Here is a 20,085-nt window from a genome sequence, read left to right as displayed (position 1 = left end):
TAGAAAGAAGATAGTAAATATATTGTTCACTTTTCAAGTATGGAAGTTGGGAACATGCATCTGGAACTTAGGAAGGAGATCAGGGCTGGAGATGTAGATCTAGAAGTTATCACCACGGAAATAAGAGTTGAGAGTACGGGAGTGATTGCTCAAAGAATGTAGAGCCAATTTTTCAAAGCATCAAAGTAGACCAGTGGAGAACATCTACACTTAAGGGTACACAGAGGAAGAGAAATAAATGAAGAAGGCTGCCAAGACTCATTTATAAAAAAGAGTGCCTTGCCTCCAAAGCCAGTTTCCCCACAGTCTTATAAGATGAAGTACTTTCCCATGTATTCTTTGCCTGCTCTTTGCAGTATCTTATACACCTTCTAAATTCTTAATAGTAAACAAAATCAATATCTTTAAAGTGCCTGAAGTTCCCAAGGAAGTCATCACAGAAGAGAAAGTGTCAGTTCCTACCCCTGAAGAACCAGAAGCTCCACCCGTCCAAGGTACATGACTGCTCTATAAATCTTGGAAAGATGACAGTTGTCTTCATCATCTTGCTTTGGTTGTAGATGGATCATTTGTATTTATCTGTTGTCTGTCTTATGTAGTGAAATTATTGGTATTTTTGAAGTCTTCTGAAGAATATGTTATAATGTGTAACTAAGTTGATATGTTGAAACTTAGCAGTTGCAGTATTCTATTCTGAATTCAGTCTAAAATATAAAACACTGTGTTTTTTAAGTTGAAGAGTCTCCTGAGGAAATAATATATGAAGAAAGAGCATCCATAACCATTGGTAGAAAAGTGACTCCCCCTGTTGAAGGTAGATATATATTATATAAATATAATTTTTTTTAAATCTCTTGAAAACTCCTGTTAGAAATACAAAAGTATTTATAGGGTAACATTCCTTCTTGAAATTTTATATAAAAGCATTCTAGCACATGTTTGACTGCTTTGTTTTTCGAATCATTATACTTCTTTTGAAGTAGAATCTTTGATTATTCTTGATGGTAATTATAATTCTAAAAGATACAGTTTACTGAGACAACACTGGAATAATTGTATTGGATCCTCAAATGATAACCCAACGTCAGATATTAAAAGTCATCTCATTTGCCATCAACATGCATCAGATAGTCAGTAGAAAGCTTGAGTATAAGAAAATAGAAATCTTACCTCTTTTTCTATGTAAGTGAATTTGTGTATTTTTGTTTTTGTGACTGTCATCTTTGCATCTATGTGAAATTTCTATGAGTCTTTGTGAAGAACTTTATATTACAGTCTCTTATCCTTTGTCACCATTCTTTAAAGAACGTGAAATTGAAAAGTATGTTAAGCCTGAAGAACCTGAACCTGAACCACAGCCTGAAGAAATACCAGTACAAGGTATTCAGTTAATTGGGCTTAAGTCTTCATCACCATATTCTTCATCTGATACATATGTGTTTTGCGTTGTTCTACGTGTACAGTACGTCTCTTTGCACCTGTATGTAAGATATTCTGTTTTAAATGTGCATCTCAGTCTTATGTATTCATGTCATTTGTACTATTTATTTCACATCAATGTGGCTTATATGGATGCTTCCTTTGTTGTTTTTATTAGTGCCTGTGCCATATTTCTCATTATCTATGTACAGTGTTGATATTCTTATATTTTATGCTGGACACTTTTACATTTTATGTTGGATACCAATAATATGTATCCAAAAAAGCAAACTTTTTACTTCATAAATATACCAAAATTTCTACTGAATATACTGTATATCCACATACCAATTAACATATTCCTATACTAATACTCCTGAAATACTCTTTTAAGAACCTGAACCTGAAAAGAAAGTTATTGAGAAACCAAAACCCAAACCAAAGCCCCCAGCTCCTCCTCCAGCTCCACCTAAGGAAGACCTGAAGGAGAAAATGTTCCAGCTTAAAGGTATAAAATGCCACTTCCAAAGTTTTATTAACCTGCTCCAAACTTCTATCCAGACATCTGAAGTGTTGCTTGCAAGAAATGTATTTTTAAAATATGTACTTTCGGACATGATCAATCTGTGGGAATTCCATAGAGACCTGTGTTTTATGCTGCCCTGGGTGCCTTGTTGGGCCATGCCTGCTGCCCCAAGAGTCAGAAAGTACACCATTGTTAGCTTCATCCTGGCCATCTCAATCCAGGGGCTGTCCAACTAACTTTCTCATGCAGAGTGGGGTGAAAGGATTTTCTGATTTCAAAGCGTGGTTGCTCTGCATATCTTTGGGATCTTGTGCATGTGGAATGTAGAAGAAAATTCTGCAAGATATTTTAAATTTTGCAGTAGCAAATTTATACAAAAGCCAAAACTTTGTTCTTAAAGAATGACATATGCTTTAAAATATACTATAGATAATATATTTGTGGCATCCAATAGCTGATGTGTTCATAAACCATGAAAGGAAGGTATATGAACGCTCTGGCACTGCTTCCCCACTTTTTTTTTTTTTTTTGCAACTTAATAAAAACCCAATTGTGTTCCGTGGTTGTCCTCACCATATCTAGAAAGAGCGATTATGGATACATTTGATATCCAGCATCTCTTCCCATTGTTAAACTTCCTTTCTTTCTCTTTGCATTTAGGTTTCTCTTTGAATTGATTCAACATTACTTAATTTTTTAAATAGCATCTTTAAAAGCTGAAATAAACTAGCAAAATCATATTATTCTTTTTATTTCAACAAAATGTTGTCTTATTTGTGGTGTCATGAGATTTCATGAGATTTCCCAATCTAAAATAATCTAGATATAATCTTAGGTGAGCAATTTTCCCATACTCACCTACACATGTACACAAAGCCAGAATTTTCCATGGTAAGACTTCTTTCTTGCCTCTCTACAACCCTCTTGACCTGTAGGGGAAGCTTCTGGCATTTTTAATCAGACATAGAAAAATTGATCACTTCTTAAAAGGCTACATATCTGTTGGCTAATATATTCCATGAGGACACACACTTAAATACATTTCCCTTCATGTAAAATTTATATGCAAAGGAAGATTTCCTCCTCCTGCAAAGAACAAAAATTATCTTCCTTCTCAGCCAGACTTTAACTTACTACTCAAGTTTGGAGTAAAACTGCAATCTGTTTTCATGGTTTGAACGCTTCTTGTATGTTCTTCAGTGGCTGTTCTTGGCTGTTATTAATGCTTTTGAGTTATAAGCAAAGCCTGGTTTTGATTCTTAGAGCACGTATTTAATCATTTGCTTCAGATAAGACTAAATAAACAAATAATGAAAGTAAGATCATCTTCTTTAAAGCTATTTCAAAGAAGAAAGTTCCTGAAAAACCTGAGGTTCTGGAAGCAGTGGAGCTTACACCTCTGAAAGGTATTTCACAGTCTAGAAAACACTCATATGCAGTATCCCTTCATCGGACTCCTTACTCTTCCTGCTTTCTAGAATGTTCTTCTTCTTTCCTTTTTTAAAATAATCAGAGTAGTCTCATTGATTTCTTGTATTTTTGTAGCTTTTATCGTCCTGGTTCATGAGTATTGCTTTCTTTGTCTCCCATCAATTTCATACATTCCTGAGTAGATGTTTTTTTCTTTGTCTCATCTACATATGTCTCCTTGCATTTTCCTAAACTCAAAAATATTAAATTTTACTGGTTAGCTGACATTAATATCAGGACATGTCTTAGATTAAAATGCTTTGCAATTTCACCTGAACAACAATATTTTAGCCAGTGTTATAAGCACTAAAAATAAGTCCTGTTCTCCTTCTATACTATTAAGATGATTCATAGGGATTTCCTTGTGGCTCTCCTATCTCTTTTTTCTCATGGACTCCAAGACATTCTTTCAGGTGTACAGATCTCATGTTGTAGGGAAATTTCATTATCACTGCAGGTCATTTTTTCAAAATTTATTTCTCTTTAAACAATATTTTTCCCTATCTAAACTTAGACCCTAAAGAAAAATAAATGAATCATAAAACATCTATTAAAATTAAAATTGTGAACTTTTCCAGTAAGTATGGTGGGTAACCAGTGTTCTGTTTAATTAACACATCCAGACTCATAAGTTGAATCTGTTCTTGTTTCACTCTGGAATTTTGTAAAAATCACCCATCTGAATGTGTATTTCCTGATTTATAAAATGGAGATTACAAAATAATATTACTATGGATGTTAACCAGTAAAGGATTATTACAAAGCCACGCAAATATTAAAATGACATGTAATGACATATAATGACTTTAAAAGTAATAACTACAGTGGTGTGTTCTACACCTGAGTCTCATATGTCAGTAAGATATTAAAAATAAAATAATAATATGGAAAAACAAAGATATATTTTCACTATATCCATTAAATAAGAAAAGGATATTATGCCATTCCAACTTATGTTAATTAAATGCATGGGCATCTCCAATTTGATCAACGAAAATGGTTTACATTACGAATATTGGTAACTTGAAAATAGTATCAAAGGCCAGCACAATTTATCATGGATAAAAAAATTTAATGTTTAACTGTGAAATTTTACTTAAAATATCAGTACTTGACAGAAAAAAGTCATTATTTAAAGTGAAATATTTACATATTTCCCTTCTGCATGTTTAAAATTTGAAGTAAGAGACAGGCATGGCTGTGTTTTCACATAAAACAGAAACTTTTTAATGAATTGCAAATGTCTTTTTTAAAGCACCAAATGGGAAATTTAGAAATAGCTAAGAATTCAGATTGTAGGTGTGTGAGCAAATATAATGTTACATGATACCAATAAATAATGCTTTAAATTAGAATTTTTTTTGTTTTCGCGGTACGGGGGCCTCTAGCTGCTGTGGCCTCTCCCGTTGCGGAGCACAGGCTCCGGATGCTCAGGCTCAGCGGCCATGGCTCACGGGCCCAGCCGCTCCGCGGCACGTGGGATCTTCCCGGACCGGGGCACGAACCCGTGTCCCCCGCATCGGCAGGCGGACTCTCAACCACTGTGCCACCAGGGAAGCCCTAAATTAGATTTTAATTGACATTAGTAGAGAGGTAAAATGGTTCAGTAATCAGTAAGTGTTTCTCTTTTTTCTTTTTTCCCATTCAAAACCATTAGGGCTACAGTAGTAATAGGAGGCTGCTGTATATAGTATCATCTGCCATGCTTGATATTCAGTAAAGATGGGATTAATTTGGAATTCCTTGGGTCCGTTTTAGTTTAAATTCAAGAACATTTTCTTATTCATTAAAAATAAGCTCTAACACCAGCTTTCAAATTCTATAGTTCTATAATTTCAGGTTAGTATTAGTTCAAAAAGGGGACCTTAAGAAAGGATGCTTCTTAAGAAACTTATCAAACTCCAGATACTTTTGGTTTCTTCTCTCATCAGTGGAGAAGATTGAATAATGTCACTAACACCTACTATAGTTGATGGTCGGAGAGATATCAGAGTAGATTTGGGCAATCTACAATTGCAGATTGGGGCAAAGATGCTGTCAAGAACCTTGTATTTGATGAAAGATTCATAAAGTCAATATAGACACTTTTAAGATGAATGAATATATTTGCCTGTAGTTAATGCAACTGAATTTCATCACAAGGTTATATAGACGTTTGCAGAGGAAACAACTTGAAGTGTACTCTTTGCTTTCAAATTCTGTGATATTTATATGTAACAAAAATTATTACTTATACAGTAGTTACTAGTTTTGAAAGAGACATTTTTCTTGTTGAAATTTACTTTTTATATGAATTCACTTCAAAATTTAAATCATATTCTTTTAAGTGCTTGGAGGTGAAAAGAAAGTTCGCAAATTACTTCCTGAACCTAAACCTCAACCAAAGGAAGAAGCTGTTCTCAAAAGCGGTATAGTATTTTTCAACTGTTATATCAGCTTCAAATACACACACAAAAGACTTGAAAGCTTACAAAATGTTTCTGTCCTTTGGTTTTCTTTTAAATTAGATTCCCAATTTATCAAAATTCATTTGTAGTTGTATTGAAAATTAAATGTAATCATTTCCATCTTTTTAAAGGAAGACAAATTTTGTGAGCAGAGTATCTTGAAATTTACAACATTAATAGACATGACTAAATTGATAATATTCTAAACTAATGACCGTAGCCGCCATTTTCATAATCAAATTATATAGTAAAATACACTAAACCTCTTAAATACTCTAAATTACACCAAACTATTTAAGCCTAAACTCAGCATTCAGTTTTAAAAAGTGTTAACACAGGATTACCACAACTAATAAATAACATTTTCTAAAACCTGAACTTTTTTTGACTTATAAAATATTAAAGAATTAGAAACAAGATATTTGAATGAAGAATCAAATTCTAACATTTTCTTCACATACAATTACTTATTTCTAGGCTGCATTTCTTTGGCCAACTCCACTTCAGTAAACTTTATACTTACTTAAATGCTTCTTTTCTCATTAAATTATGGCATTGGATTGTGATTAGAATTTGTTGCTATTCAAATTATTCATTTTGTGTTTGGGTCATTTCTACCAGGGATTTAACTCTGAACAGACTATCTACATAGATATAAAGTGACTCTGAGTGTTGTTTTAATTAACGTAACAACCTTTGATTTTTTTTTAAGCATTTTTAGTGTAAATACCAAGTTCCCCGGTGCACTAGTTTGCATGCTTTTCACTTTCCTTGCTTTGTACATTATTTGCATTTGTCAAATGTATTCAACATCTTCATTTGTTTGTCTTGGTTTACATATAAATATTTTTGTCTTTTAAGTTCTAAGAAAGAGACCTGAAGAAGAACCTAAAGAAGAACGTAAAGAAGTAGAAAAAATTAAAAAACCTGCAGGTAGGAATCTCAGTAACAATTTGTGAAATTATCTTTTAACAAAATGGACATTTAACAAAAAGTTTACCTTGTAAACATAAATGGATTTAAATATAAATGTAGCTTCATATTTCATCTGTCACATAGTCTGTGTTTTCCATTGTCTGCTTTCTGTTTAAATATTTTTATAGTACTCAAATATATTCATGCATTTCCCTGAACTTTATTATTATTATTATTTTGTCACTTAAGTTTTCCAGTAGAAACAGTTGTGAAATAATCAAGTTGGCTGCAAAATGACTTCATGGGAAGGTGTCAGAAATGTTTCATAAAATTTGGGGGCTTTTAAGGGGGCTGATTTTTATCATTCGCCTAGTCACAAAGAATATATATTTGGAAATATTTTGAAGCGATTTAGAAAGGGAGAGATAATGGAGTTGGGAGGCAAGTATAGGTGAAATAAAAGAAAGAAAAATAAATTGAAGCAGAGTCAAGAAGAGAAAATAGAAATTAATTGATAGAATATAAGGGTTTTTTTAAGCCATCAATAGAGCTTTTGCAAAAAGTTTGATCTGATTATTTCAGATCAGTTGATTTCAAAGGATTCAAATCCTAAAATAACGCTAGAAAATCATCTTATTATCTTAAAGTGCCAGAACCACCTCCAAAAGCTGTTGAAGAGGTTGAAGCACCTCCAGCTACTGTTACCAAAAGGGAAAGGAAAGTTCCTGAACCAGCAAAAGGTACAAACTTTCTGGCATTTTCTTAGTTGTCTCTAAAAATACAAATATGCATCAATTAAAATATCATTACACTGGCATTAAGATTTGAACACATGACCTTGATCGCTCATCTCATCCAGCTTAATTTTCTTTACCATTTCACTCTCATGTGCAATTGCCTCATGTCCACCCATTTGTTAAATATTTTTTTTTGCGGTACGCGGGCCTCTCACTGTTGTGGCCTCTTCCGTCGCGGAGCACAGGCTCTGGACGCGCAGGCTCAGCAGCCATGGCTCACGGGCCCAGCCGCTCCGCGGCATGTGGGATCTTCCCGGACCGGGGCACGAACCCATGTCCCCTGCATCGGCAGGCGGACTCTCAACCACTGCGCCACCAGGGAAGCCCAAATTACTAAGTTTTAAAAACTAAAACAATTGTATTTATGGGCAATGAGATGAAAAACAACATTAGAACCAGTAAAACTGCCTTACTATATTTTCTAAGTATTTTGTTTAAAATGCAAAATAAACTTGGAGTATTTGATTTGGTGACTATATGTGTACAAGTTCTAATACCTTCCAAGATATGTTAAACATGCCCAATTTTGGTTTGACTTTGTGAAAAACTTCAAAAATACTGTGATAATCTGCTTATTACTGTGAATTGTTTTAGTGCCTGAAATTAAGCCAGCAATACCTCTCACTGCACCTGAACCAAAACCAAAGCCTGAACCAGGTAAGCAAGCTTATCCTCAATGTCGACAGCATATTCCTTCATGTTTCACACAATTAATGTGTAGCTAATAAGAAAAAGGGAGTAAAGTCCGCATGCATCAAATGATTTCTAATGTCCCAATGTATTATTAGATTATAATGCTATATTTTATTTAATATAATATGTTACATATATTCAAATATATTATTATATTGTATATAGATTTTATTATAGTTAGAATATATTGTTCTCTGAAAAACCAGTTATTAGGAGATTTTAAAGTTACATCAGAGAAGGCAAATAGGCCACCAAATGATGTTTTAGGAAGTGACAAAGGATACATTAATGCAATGGACATCTTTCTACAGAAGTGAAAATAATCAAACCACCTCCTTTGGAGCCCACACCAGCCCCTATCGCTGCCCCAGTGACGGTGCCAGTCGCTGGAGAGAAAGCAGGTACTTATTCTGTGGTTTTCTTTTTGCTTGTTTGTTTTGATGGCTTAATAAAAACTTCATTAAAAATCAAGCTCTCTTTTTGTTGAAACATAGGCATCATTTCAATTGTGGGAGCTTATATAAATTCTCAATTAAATTTTCTTCATCTGCTAATCTATAGCAGCATAATCTCTCACCCATGGCTGCCTATTGTGTTTCAATTGAAATGTACATTCCTGCAAAACACCATTTCTTTATATGCTTTTGAGATTAAGTAATGCATATGTTCAGTGCTGATGAAAATTAAGATGTACAGATACTCTCTAAGGACATACATATAGGAATCCCATGGAGATTCAAATTTCCCATGTGCCCTGCAGGAATCATTTCTCATTTTTTAAAAAGATTGCATTTTGGGATAATGAAAAAGTTCTGGAAATGGATAGTGTTGATAGTTGCATAATATTGTGAATGTACTTAATGCAACTGAATTAAGTTGCATTAAAAATGGTTAAAATGGTACATTTTATGGTTAAAATGGCAAATTTTATGTTAGGTATATTTTACCACAATGAACAGAAAAAAAAACAGGACTGCATAGTTCAGCCTTTAAATCTATATAAGAATTTAGATCAATAATAATTTTCTTAAACGTACTAACTCAGTGATACAGCTATCTCAGGTACAAACAAAATACTTATTATTGTACATGAACTATTAGTAGTTCATCACTTAGGTGATAATCTCAAAACCAAAAATGATTTGACATGTATTGATCATTGATAAATACACGTTCTAACTATTTGATATTTGGCTACTTCCTTCATCTCTTTAAATTTTAACTTCCTAGTCTGTAAAATCAGAATAATAACTATAACTACCTACTAGGATTATTGTGAGGATTAAATATATGCAAAACACTTAGCACAGTGCTTGGTACATAGTAAGCCCTATAGAAATATTTGGGTTTTTATTGTGTTTAATAACATGAGGCAATATACTATGTTCTTCTGGCTGTAGTTTAATTTTAATATTTATATTAACATATTTTGTCACTGATATTTGTGGTTTGGGCATTATTCTTTTAAGCTTTTATGATTTCTATGTGATAACTTTAATTAGTTCAGAAAAAGACGATAACTGCCATTGAGATGATTGAGTATGTGTAAAACTACAGCTTTTCTCACATCCCCAGGGCCTGACACTAGGGAATTGATTCTACAGTTTATACTGCCCCTGAGTGAACTGAATTAAACTCTAAGTGTAGGAACTGTCTTGGTTCTGCCTTAGTTCATTGTCTAATTAAGGTAAATCTTCAAAGGAATCCATGCATTTGTAGAACATAGACCCTTTCTTTTTCTTTAGTCTTCTCCGGATTTATCTGCCCAGCTTAATAAAGAAAGCCCTTTAGTAACTTCTGGGTCATTTCCCTTTTGCCTACATTGATTCCTTGTTGACAAAAACGTATTTCCTTGGTTCACACAACCAGCACATACATAAACATATAGAATACTTTACATAGCTAGGCAAGAATAAAACTCTTTTTCACAAGGAAAGAGTAAGCCTTCCAGAAATGGGAGAAGAATTACTTGCTGAAAGTAATCTTTTAATCCTAAAAACATTGGCAATTTAGCTTGGTCACATCATTCTCAGAATATGCCTTCTTGGAAATATCCAAATATTCTCCATGGAAGTCCTATAAATCTAACTTTTTCTTTATGCATTACTATTTATAATAAAGAGCATGACTCATCCCACGTGCTTTACTACTAAGCATGAAATAAGTCTGAAAATTGTTTAAATGCGGAGTTTTATTTTTATTTCAGAAGCCAAAGCACCGAAAGAGGAGGCTGCCAAGCCAAAAGTTCCCATCACAGGTAAGATTCATTTCCCTGTACCTGAGTTGTAACCTTTCGCTCTGGGAAACTTTACATTCAAGGGAAACTTTCTGTACGAGGGGGAAAAAATTCAAAATTTACATCAATCTTTATGACTTCTAATTGATTCTGCAAAAACTAGTATGTCTTCTGATATTGCAACTAATATACCTCTAATAGTATTCAAGTGGGTAATACATATATAAAATATATACTTTAGCATAATAAACCCTATAAGTTCCTAGTTTCATTCTTCATATACATGATATTTGTACATGACAGATAAAATACTTAGACGCTAATCTGGACATTATATATTTGGCTTTAAAACTTGAGAAAACGAAGAGCGTTTATTATTCATGGATTCCTTATGCCACCTCATTTTCTTTCTGAAAGAAAGCAGGATAACTTCAATTGACCTTTCAGTTGCCTAGTCTTCTTGTCTTCTGGTCACTCTATCACTGGTTTCATCCAGCAGACAGCCAGATATGCACTTTCTGACCCTTATGGAAATGCCAATTCAACTTTTAATTTTATTTTGAATTAGGTGTAGCCAAAAAGACTCCTTCACCAATAGAAGCTGAAAGGAAAAAGTTAAGACCAGGAAGTGGTGGAGAGAAACCGCCTGCCGAAGCTCCGTTCACCTACCAGCTGAAGGCTGTGCCACTGAAGTTTGTGAAAGAAATCAAAGACATTGTTTTGACTGAAGCAGAGTCAGTTGGCTCTTCTGCAATCTTTGAGTGTTTAGTCTCCCCCTCCACTGCAGTTACAAGCTGGATGAAAGATGGTAGCAATATCCGTGAGAGCCCAAAGCACAGATTCATCGCTGATGGGAAAGACAGAAAGCTGCATATCATTGATGTTCAGCTTTCTGATGCTGGCGAATACACCTGTGTTTTACGTCTGGGAAATAAGGAAAAGACCTCCACTGCGAAACTGATTGTCGAAGGTAATTTCCAGTCTTATGAATATGGTCTGTATTAAACTTTAACACAGTAAACCTCAATAGCAACTTTTACTGTCATTTTAGACAAAACCTCTTATTTCCAAGTTTTATTTCATTGAAAATATTGTACGTATTGAAAAGTCTCTGCAGATTCTTAATACCACAATTCTCCACAGAACTTCCTGTGCGTTTTGTAAAAACGCTTGAAGAGGAAGTCACAGTGGTCAAAGGACAGCCATTGTACTTGAGCTGCGAGTTAAATAAAGAACGTGATGTGGTCTGGAGGAAGGATGGCAAGATTGTGGTGGAGAAACCCGGCAAAATTGTGCCCAGCATCATTGGCTTGATGCGGGCCCTGACCATCAATGATGCAGATGACTCCGACGCAGGGACGTACACAGTGACTGTGGAAAACGCCAACAACCTGGAGTGCTCATCCTGCGTGAAAGTAGTAGGTTAGTACTTGGCTGGGAAATTTAGTTCTACTTATTATTATACTAAGAAAAGAGAAGGGAGAATTTTCTTTCCCAGTATCAGGATATCAGTAGTCTTATACCTTATCTAAGGGGGGGGAATATCAAGTCATAACAGATTAATCATGTCCAGTTTTGAGAATGTTTTCCTATTTCTGAAATTTACTAAGGAAGTTATTTATATTACTTGTTCAGATCGTAATTATCTTTCTGACCTCACTGTCATACAGAAGTCATTAGAGACTGGCTGGTGAAACCCATCCGAGATCAGCATGTGAAACCCAAGGGGACAGCTGTTTTCACCTGTGTCATAGCAAAGGATACTCCAAACATTAAGTGGTTCAAAGGATATGATGAAATCCCCTTGGAACCAACTGATAAGACTGAGATAGTAAGAGATGGAAATCATATACACCTCAAAATTAAGAATGCTATGCCAGAAGATATTGATGAATATTCAGTGGAAATTGAAGGGAAAAGATGCTCTGCAAAGCTGACACTTGGAGGTATAAAAATCTTACCTTTTATTCTCAAAGATAAGTTTTGTATATGAGCCTGAGGCGAAACAATGTACATACACACACACACACACACACACACACACACACAAAAGCATCTTTAGGTTGTTGAAAGCCTTATGGTGTTTCATCGTTTACCAATACAGATCGTGAAGTTGAATTGCTTAAACCAATAGAGGATGTTACCATTTATGAGAAAGAAAGTGCAAGCTTTGAAGCAGAAATCTCAGAGGCAGACATTCCCGGAGAGTGGAAACTGAAGGGAGAACTTCTAAGACCCTCACCTGTGAGTAATTTCTAATTTTAAGTTGTTAGTCATATACACAAATGAACCTATCTACAAAACAGAAACAGACTTGCAGACATAGAGAACAGACTTGCCAAGGGGGAGGCAAGATTGGGGAGGGATGGATTGGGAGTTTGGCGTTAGCAGATACAAACTATTACATATAGAATGGTTAAACAACAAGGTCCTACTGTATAGCACAGGGAACTATATTCAATATCCTGTGATAAACCAGAATGGAAAAGAACATTAAAGAACGTATACATATGTATAACTGAATCACTTTGCTGTACAGCAGAAACTAACACAACATTGTAAATCAACTATAAATCAATAAAAATAAAATAAGTTGTTAGTCATATAAAATAACTACATTCTATAATCAGGTTTGACGTTCAGATTTGGTTCAGTAATGATGGAGTTACTTCCAGCTTCTGAAGTGTCAAAGAGGGGAAGAAATTTGATGCATTATTTGTGGACAGCTCAGCAATTTTTTAAAAATTTTATGACAAAACACTTTTCCTTATTTTTATTAGTAGTATTACAGTTATTTTTATGACTCTGTAGAAATCTGTATCTGAAACGTTCTATCTCATTCAAATGCTAACTAAAACTGCCATTTTTCAGACGTGTGAAATCAAGGCAGATGGTGGCAAACGCTTCTTGACTCTGCTCAAAGTCAAACTGGACCAGGCCGGTGAAGTTCTTTACCAGGCACTTAATGCAGTCACGACTGCCATTCTGACAGTAAAAGGTATTGGCCTTTAGAACTCGTGGAGTGTGCTCAACTTCATCTTATAGTCCTCTGCATTCTGAAAAACCTCATTCTTAATGTTTGATTTTCAGAAATCGAACTTGACTTTGCCGTGCCCCTGAAGGATGTCACGGTCCCAGAAAAGCGACAGGCTCGATTTGAATGTGTCCTCACTCGAGAGGCAAATGTTATATGGTCTAAAGGACCTGATATAATCAAGTCATCTGACAAGTTTGATATCATTGCTGATGGAAAGAAACACATTCTTGTCATCAATAATTCTCAGTTTGATGATGAAGGGGTCTATACTGCTGAAGTGGAGGGCAAGAAGACCTCAGCAAGATTATTTGTTACAGGTGAGAGCTGGTGAGATCTGCCTCTAACACCCCATAGTTAGGCACATGAGTATCTGACTTTAAAGACAGAACACCAAGTTCTAACAGCTGTAAGTGACCATCGGCCCCATGACTTTATTTTCACATTGCCATCAAAACAACCCCCTTAATTTTTTTTTTAATGGAGGAGAGCTTCATTTGAAAAGGTGACTCAATAAATGCCATGTGAAAGAGATTCTTTCTACCAGACAGATTAGAGTGGAATATTTCTGAACTAAATTGTATTTCTGAGCCTATTACCTTGCATTGCAGGTATAAGATTGAAATTCATATCACCTCTTGAAGATCAAACAGTGAAAGAAGGTGAAACAGCAACTTTTGTCTGTGAACTTTCTCATGAAAAAATGCACGTCGTCTGGTTCAAAAATGATGTCAAACTCCACACAAGCAGAACTGTACTCATCTCATCGGAGGGCAAGCTTCACAAGCTGGAAATGAGAGAAGTGACACCGGATGATATATCCCAGATCAAAGCTCAGGTTAAGGACCTGAGCTCCACAGCAAATCTGAAGGTCTTAGGTATATGTGACCAACTATAACCAAAGGGCCAGTTTTTGGATGGTGGGAGTGGGTAATAGTTAAACATTTTGCAACCTGTAACTCTTTAATTACCTTTCATTTTCACGTTCTTCTGATCATCTGCTGAATGTCTTTTACAGAGGCCGATCCCTACTTCACTATGAAATTACATGATAAGACTGGAGTCGAGAAGGATGAGATTATTCTGAAGTGTGAAGTGAGCAAAGATGTGCCAGTGAAATGGTTTAAAGACGGGGAAGAGATTGTACCTTCACCCAAATACTCTATCAAGGCAGATGGCCTGCGCCGCATCTTAAAAATCAAACAGGCAAAACTGAAGGACAAAGGCGAATACATGTGTGACTGTGGCACAGACAAGACAAAAGCAAATGTCACTGTTGAGGGTGAGTTGCGTAAAATTTTTAAATGTACCCTATCTGAACCTGCAGTTTACTTGTTCAGTCATTCGAACAAAAGTCTGTATAATTTCAGCCCAACTAATAAAAGTGGAAAAACCTCTGTATGGAGTAGAAGTGTTTGTGGGTGAAACAGCTCGCTTTGAAATCGAACTTTCTGAACCAGATGTCCATGGCCAGTGGAAATTAAAAGGAGAGCCTTTAACTGCTTCCCCTGTAAGTCACAATGATCTGATCACACAGGTGGGGGGCTTGCTTGGTTGTTGGTGAGAAATGATACATTTCTGGTATGAAATCTCTTGATTATTTGCAGGGATAACCAGTGATGAAAATGATGTTCTCCTTTCTCTTTCCTCCTAACCTCACTCCAAACAGGACTGTGAAATCATTGAAGACGGGAAGAAGCATATTCTGGTCCTTTATAACTGCCAGCTGGATATGACAGGCGAGGTCTCCTTCCAAGCCGCCAACGCTAAATCTGCAGCCAATCTGAAAGTGAAAGGTACACTCCACCTGCCAGCCACCCTTCTGTATTTTCTTTGCCAGGCTTCCTTATGGGGCCCAGAATTGATGAATGGAATCATATTCTGGCTTCATTCACACCCTCTTCTTTTTTCAGAATTGCCACTTATCTTCATCACGCCTCTCAGTGATGTTAAAGTCTTTGAGAAAGATGAGGCTAAGTTTGAGTGTGAAGTATCCAGGGAGCCCAAAACATACCGTTGGCTGAAAGGAACCCAGGAAATCACAGGTGATGACAAAACTGAGCTTATTAAGGATGGCACTAGGCATTCGCTGGTGATCAAATCTGCTGCTTTTGAAGATGAAGCAAAATACATATTTGAAGCTGAAGATAAGCACACAAGTGGCAAACTGATCATTGAAGGTAAACAGTTTTATCAGATAGGCCAACTTTAATTGCTTTTTTTTTTTTTTTTTTTTGCTTTTATATATCCTCCTTTAAGGACTGGAATTAATAAGGGTTTTTTTTTTTTCTTGATAGGAATCCGACTCAAATTCCTCACCCCACTCAAGGATGTAACAGCCAAAGAGAGGGAAAGTGCTGTGTTTACTGTGGAGCTGTCCCATGATAACATTCGTGTTCGCTGGTTCAAGAACGACCAGCGCCTGCATACCACCAAGTTGGTCTCAATGGATGATGAAGGGAAAACCCATTCCATCACATTCAGAGACCTCTCTATTGATGACACCTCTCAAATTAAAGTAGAAGCTATGGGTTTAAGTTCAGAAGCCAAACTCACTGTGCTAGGTAGGTGCTTTTTTTTTCGATTTAATTTTATTGCATTCAATTCATCAGAACTTTGTGGAGTATCTACTATATAAAATTCTTTCAAGGGTTATATTGCATGAAAGCAACACCTATCCTTAAGAAACTATCACATATATTATTAGGCTTGTTTCTCAAATGTTTTTACCTAAAAATATGAGGATTTTAAAGGGATAGACTCTGGCTCACAAAATAGCCATCTCAAATCAGAATTAAAACTCAGTTAATTATTGAGCCCTGTCACGTTTAAAATAGGAATATAAACACTTCTTCTCCCCTCACTTTATCAAAATTATTTCAGAAAAATGTTTTTCAAGTCCCTAGGAATCACAGAACTTACATTAATAAAGCTCATTGTTTTTCCTGGGCCCTTAATATTAGACAGATTATATATAAAGTCTAACATATATAGAAACTATCAAAGGCAAACAATTGATATAAGAAAGACTAATAATGTGAATCTGAAAGCTTACAGGTAAACGAGGCCTAAGAGATTTGCTAAGAAATTAAAAATTCATCTGAATAATGAAGGAACACATAATTAGGTTTGAAGCTAAATTTCATTGTATCTTTCAAACTACTGTTAATAAAATACTTCAATAAAATTTTTTCACTTATACTTTACTTGCAGAGGGAGATCCATACTTTACAGGAAAGCTTCAAGATTACACTGGCACAGAGAAAAGTGAAGTGATTCTGCAGTGTGAAATTAGCAAAGCAGATGCACCGGTGAAATGGTTTAAAGATGGACAGGAGATAAAGCCATCTAAAAATGCTGTTATTAAGGCAGATGGCAAGAAGCGCATGCTAATCCTAAAGAAAGCCTTGAAATCAGATATTGGACAGTACACCTGTGACTGTGGGACAGATAAGACCTCAGGAAAGCTTGAGATTGAGGGTAAGGAAATTTCGACGAGTTTCACTCTTGAAGCTGTTGGAGTTATTTCTGCCAGAGGCCAATGACACATGCTGACCCTGCACTTTTTCTAGATCGGGAAATTAAACTGGTGCGACCCCTGTACAGCGTGGAGGTGATGGAGACTGAGACGGCCCGCTTTGAAACCGAAATCTCGGAAGATGATATCCACGCCAACTGGAAACTCAAGGGAGAGGCACTACTCCAAACACCTGTAAGGCTATTTCTGAACTTGTCAACACCTAGAGGAGCTGTATGAAATAGAAAAGGACAGGAGAAAAGTCAGACTGCATGCAAGGCATTTAAAACATATCAGGTTCTTTACCAGACCTCAAACCAAAGAGAGCTATTAGGGTCTATGAATGGGCTTGGACAGTACACTTGCAGTATTTTTGATCCAGCATAGTGGTATGAGGCTGTAGATATTCTGTGATGCTGCTAGTTGGTTCAAAATGATGTGGCTAAAACAAACACTGCCTTCATGAATAATATTTGTTAGCCTTCTTTCACAAAACTCAAAATTATATAGTCGCCTCACCAGTTATTTGTAAATTCCTTTAATTAAGATATTATATCCTCAGAAAAAAATACCAAAGAAGATGACTTCCTACGAAAACTTTTCTTTCTTTGGGTACAGGAGTGTGAGATCAAGGAAGAAGGCAAAATGCACTTCCTTATTTTGCACAACTGCCGACTGGACCAGACCGGTGGGGTAGATTTCCAAGCTGCCAATGTTAAATCTAGTGCCCACCTCCGAGTAAAACGTAAGTATTATGTGTTTCTGCTGAAAACAAATTGTATAGTTCTGCAGCAAATGGATGTGAGTGAAATTAATTGGATTTATTCAATTAATTAGAAAACATTATTAAAGTATAGAAACTGGCTTTCTTGTACTTAACTTTTTTGTCATCCTCATACAACTGTGGTTCAGATTCTAAAGTTTTGGAAATTTCACTGACCTTGCCATTTGAACAAAAGAAAATTAAGTCAGACTCTCCCACTTCGTAATTCTTTCACTCAAAGTAGATATTCATAGAAAAAGAATCTAACTCAGAACACTTAAAGACCCTTAAAGAAATCCTTCAAGTGGCTGTACAAGTATAGCACCATAAAGAAAAACTTTGCTGTGTGGGCATTTCAGACTCATTTCAGGCTAACATTTTTGGAAGGTGCAAAAGTGTTTATGGGTTGGGCAGGCTATGACATTGAGCGGCCCTTGTCCTCTCCCAATCAGAGGCTTGGTTATTTTGGAAGTCGCATACCTTCCGTAGCAAGAGGAACTTGACGCCCGGCACAGAGACAGATGCAGCACTAATTTCCTGCTGACCTTGTATATATCAGAACGAAAGGGCCCCTACAGATACCCACTCTCAGGCCACTAGCTCTCCCCTTCTGGGCACCAAGGGGCCATGTTCACATGGGAGTGAGAACAGTGGGCAGTCCTGTGGCTCTTTCCTTCTTGAAGAAAGCAACCAGGGAGATTAATAACTAAATCTGTATTTATCCTTTTGGAATTACAAAATGAGTCACCCAAAGCTTTTTCCTTCCTCTCGCAAAGCACGAGTCATTGGTCTTCTGAGGCCTCTGAAGGATGTCACAGTGACTGCAGGAGAAACAGCCACCTTCCACTGCGAGCTGTCTTATGAGGATATCCCAGTGGAATGGTACCTCAGAGGGAAGAAACTAGAGCCCAGCGATAAGGTAAGAAGCAGGAGTGCGGTTGCCTTGCCTTGCTCTTCCTTTTCCCTCAGTTCTTTCATCCTCACGTGTGTGTTCCTTGTTCTTTGCTTCCCTACATCCGTCTCCCTTTCCCTTTCTTTTCCCTACTCAAGCCTGATTGCTGCTGAAATTGTAAAGCAGATTCTCCTCATTTTTGTTGGGTTTAACCTGATGATATTTTTACTGAAATGGAAATTAACATTTTAAGTACGATCAAGTTTTAGGTTTTTGAAGAAAAGGCAAACGCTCATTAGCTACCAGTGATAGTTTAATTCATCGAAAGACAGGAAGGATCAAAAAGGCTTTCTGATTCGATGCGTGCTAACGAGGGTACAGATTTAAGTTTTATGGCTAATTCTCTCCATGCTATCTAGTGCTCTGCATATAAGAAGATTAAGAGGAGAGGATGGAAATTCCATTTCAGGCAGTGGATCAAGTAGTTGAGATAACTTCTGGGCAGATATCTGCTCTTCAAGCATTTCTCCAAAGCTATTTTTAACCCTCAAGTGCTTTGAGCTGTGCCAATTCTGGAATGCAAGTGGACTATTTAAAGTGCAACGGATGGTGCTGGCAAGAAAGAAGGGCTCTGTGATTACCCACATGTATGAGCAAATATACTTTAAGAAGTTTTAGGGAATAACTAGCTTCTGGTGTTATCCCAAATTTCACCCGTAAGTAAAAACCAGAGTGATTATTCAGATAGGCCCAAAATACAGTTTACCCAAATTGAGCTCTGTATTTTGCCCCCTAAGACAATGTGTGTGTCTAAATTATCTTTATAATTCACCATTAATTTTGAATTCTTGAAATAAAATTATAGAAAATGCCCAACGTGGGTTGGAAAGAAAGGACAGGGCATTTCATTGTTCTCTGTCAGTTTTTTTTCAATATTTTTAGAAAGAGTATCAAATGTGGCATCAAGTTCTCAGTTTAAATCAAGCTGTTAAGAATTATAGGAATGTAATTTAAAAGGGATTCAGTTTAACAAAGAGCCACAACGTTGATTAAAGTATTAGAAGGAAAATGCCTTTGAACAACTGCTCTCAAACAAACAAACAAACAAAAAACTAGTATTCTGCCAAAGTGATTGAAGGGTGATTCAGTTAACAGTCATCTGAGAGATAAAATCTGCCTGCTATACTGACAATAATGACCAGTTGATCTCCTTTGTTACCAAGGATAGAAAAAGCAGCCATATGTTCAAATTGCAGCAAGAGAATTAAGTTTAATATGAGGAAACTGTCCTCACCGTGAGGTCTTCTAAATACTGACCTGGGTGATGGAGGCATCTCCACCTTCAAGTTTGCTTTTGAAAAATATACATTTGTCCA

The 20,085-nt window shown here is 36.1% G+C and overlaps 1 protein-coding gene across 1 annotated transcript in view; it reads left to right on the top strand.

Moving 5' to 3' along the window:
- TTN (titin) overlaps positions 1-20,085 on the top strand; it is a 283,020-nt gene that overhangs the window by 158,979 nt on the left and 103,956 nt on the right. The window contains exons 155-178 of the mRNA XM_079924045.1: positions 1,814-1,927; positions 3,283-3,351; positions 5,743-5,823; positions 6,724-6,795; positions 7,425-7,517; positions 8,169-8,231; positions 8,579-8,668; positions 10,474-10,524; positions 11,072-11,473; positions 11,647-11,925; positions 12,174-12,449; positions 12,608-12,747; positions 13,375-13,501; positions 13,594-13,857; positions 14,149-14,415; positions 14,556-14,819; positions 14,908-15,047; positions 15,207-15,333; positions 15,451-15,717; positions 15,835-16,101; positions 16,751-17,017; positions 17,110-17,249; positions 17,673-17,799; positions 18,594-18,736. Of these exons, the coding sequence (XP_079780171.1) occupies positions 1,814-1,927; positions 3,283-3,351; positions 5,743-5,823; positions 6,724-6,795; positions 7,425-7,517; positions 8,169-8,231; positions 8,579-8,668; positions 10,474-10,524; positions 11,072-11,473; positions 11,647-11,925; positions 12,174-12,449; positions 12,608-12,747; positions 13,375-13,501; positions 13,594-13,857; positions 14,149-14,415; positions 14,556-14,819; positions 14,908-15,047; positions 15,207-15,333; positions 15,451-15,717; positions 15,835-16,101; positions 16,751-17,017; positions 17,110-17,249; positions 17,673-17,799; positions 18,594-18,736 (4,130 nt within the window). The remainder of the gene's footprint in view (positions 1-1,813; positions 1,928-3,282; positions 3,352-5,742; positions 5,824-6,723; positions 6,796-7,424; positions 7,518-8,168; positions 8,232-8,578; positions 8,669-10,473; positions 10,525-11,071; positions 11,474-11,646; positions 11,926-12,173; positions 12,450-12,607; positions 12,748-13,374; positions 13,502-13,593; positions 13,858-14,148; positions 14,416-14,555; positions 14,820-14,907; positions 15,048-15,206; positions 15,334-15,450; positions 15,718-15,834; positions 16,102-16,750; positions 17,018-17,109; positions 17,250-17,672; positions 17,800-18,593; positions 18,737-20,085) is intronic.

Source organism: Stenella coeruleoalba, assembly GCF_951394435.1.
Source record: "Stenella coeruleoalba genome assembly, chromosome: 6".
NCBI lineage: Eukaryota > Metazoa > Chordata > Mammalia > Artiodactyla > Delphinidae > Stenella > Stenella coeruleoalba.
This window is presented reverse-complemented; position numbering and strand designations above follow the sequence as displayed.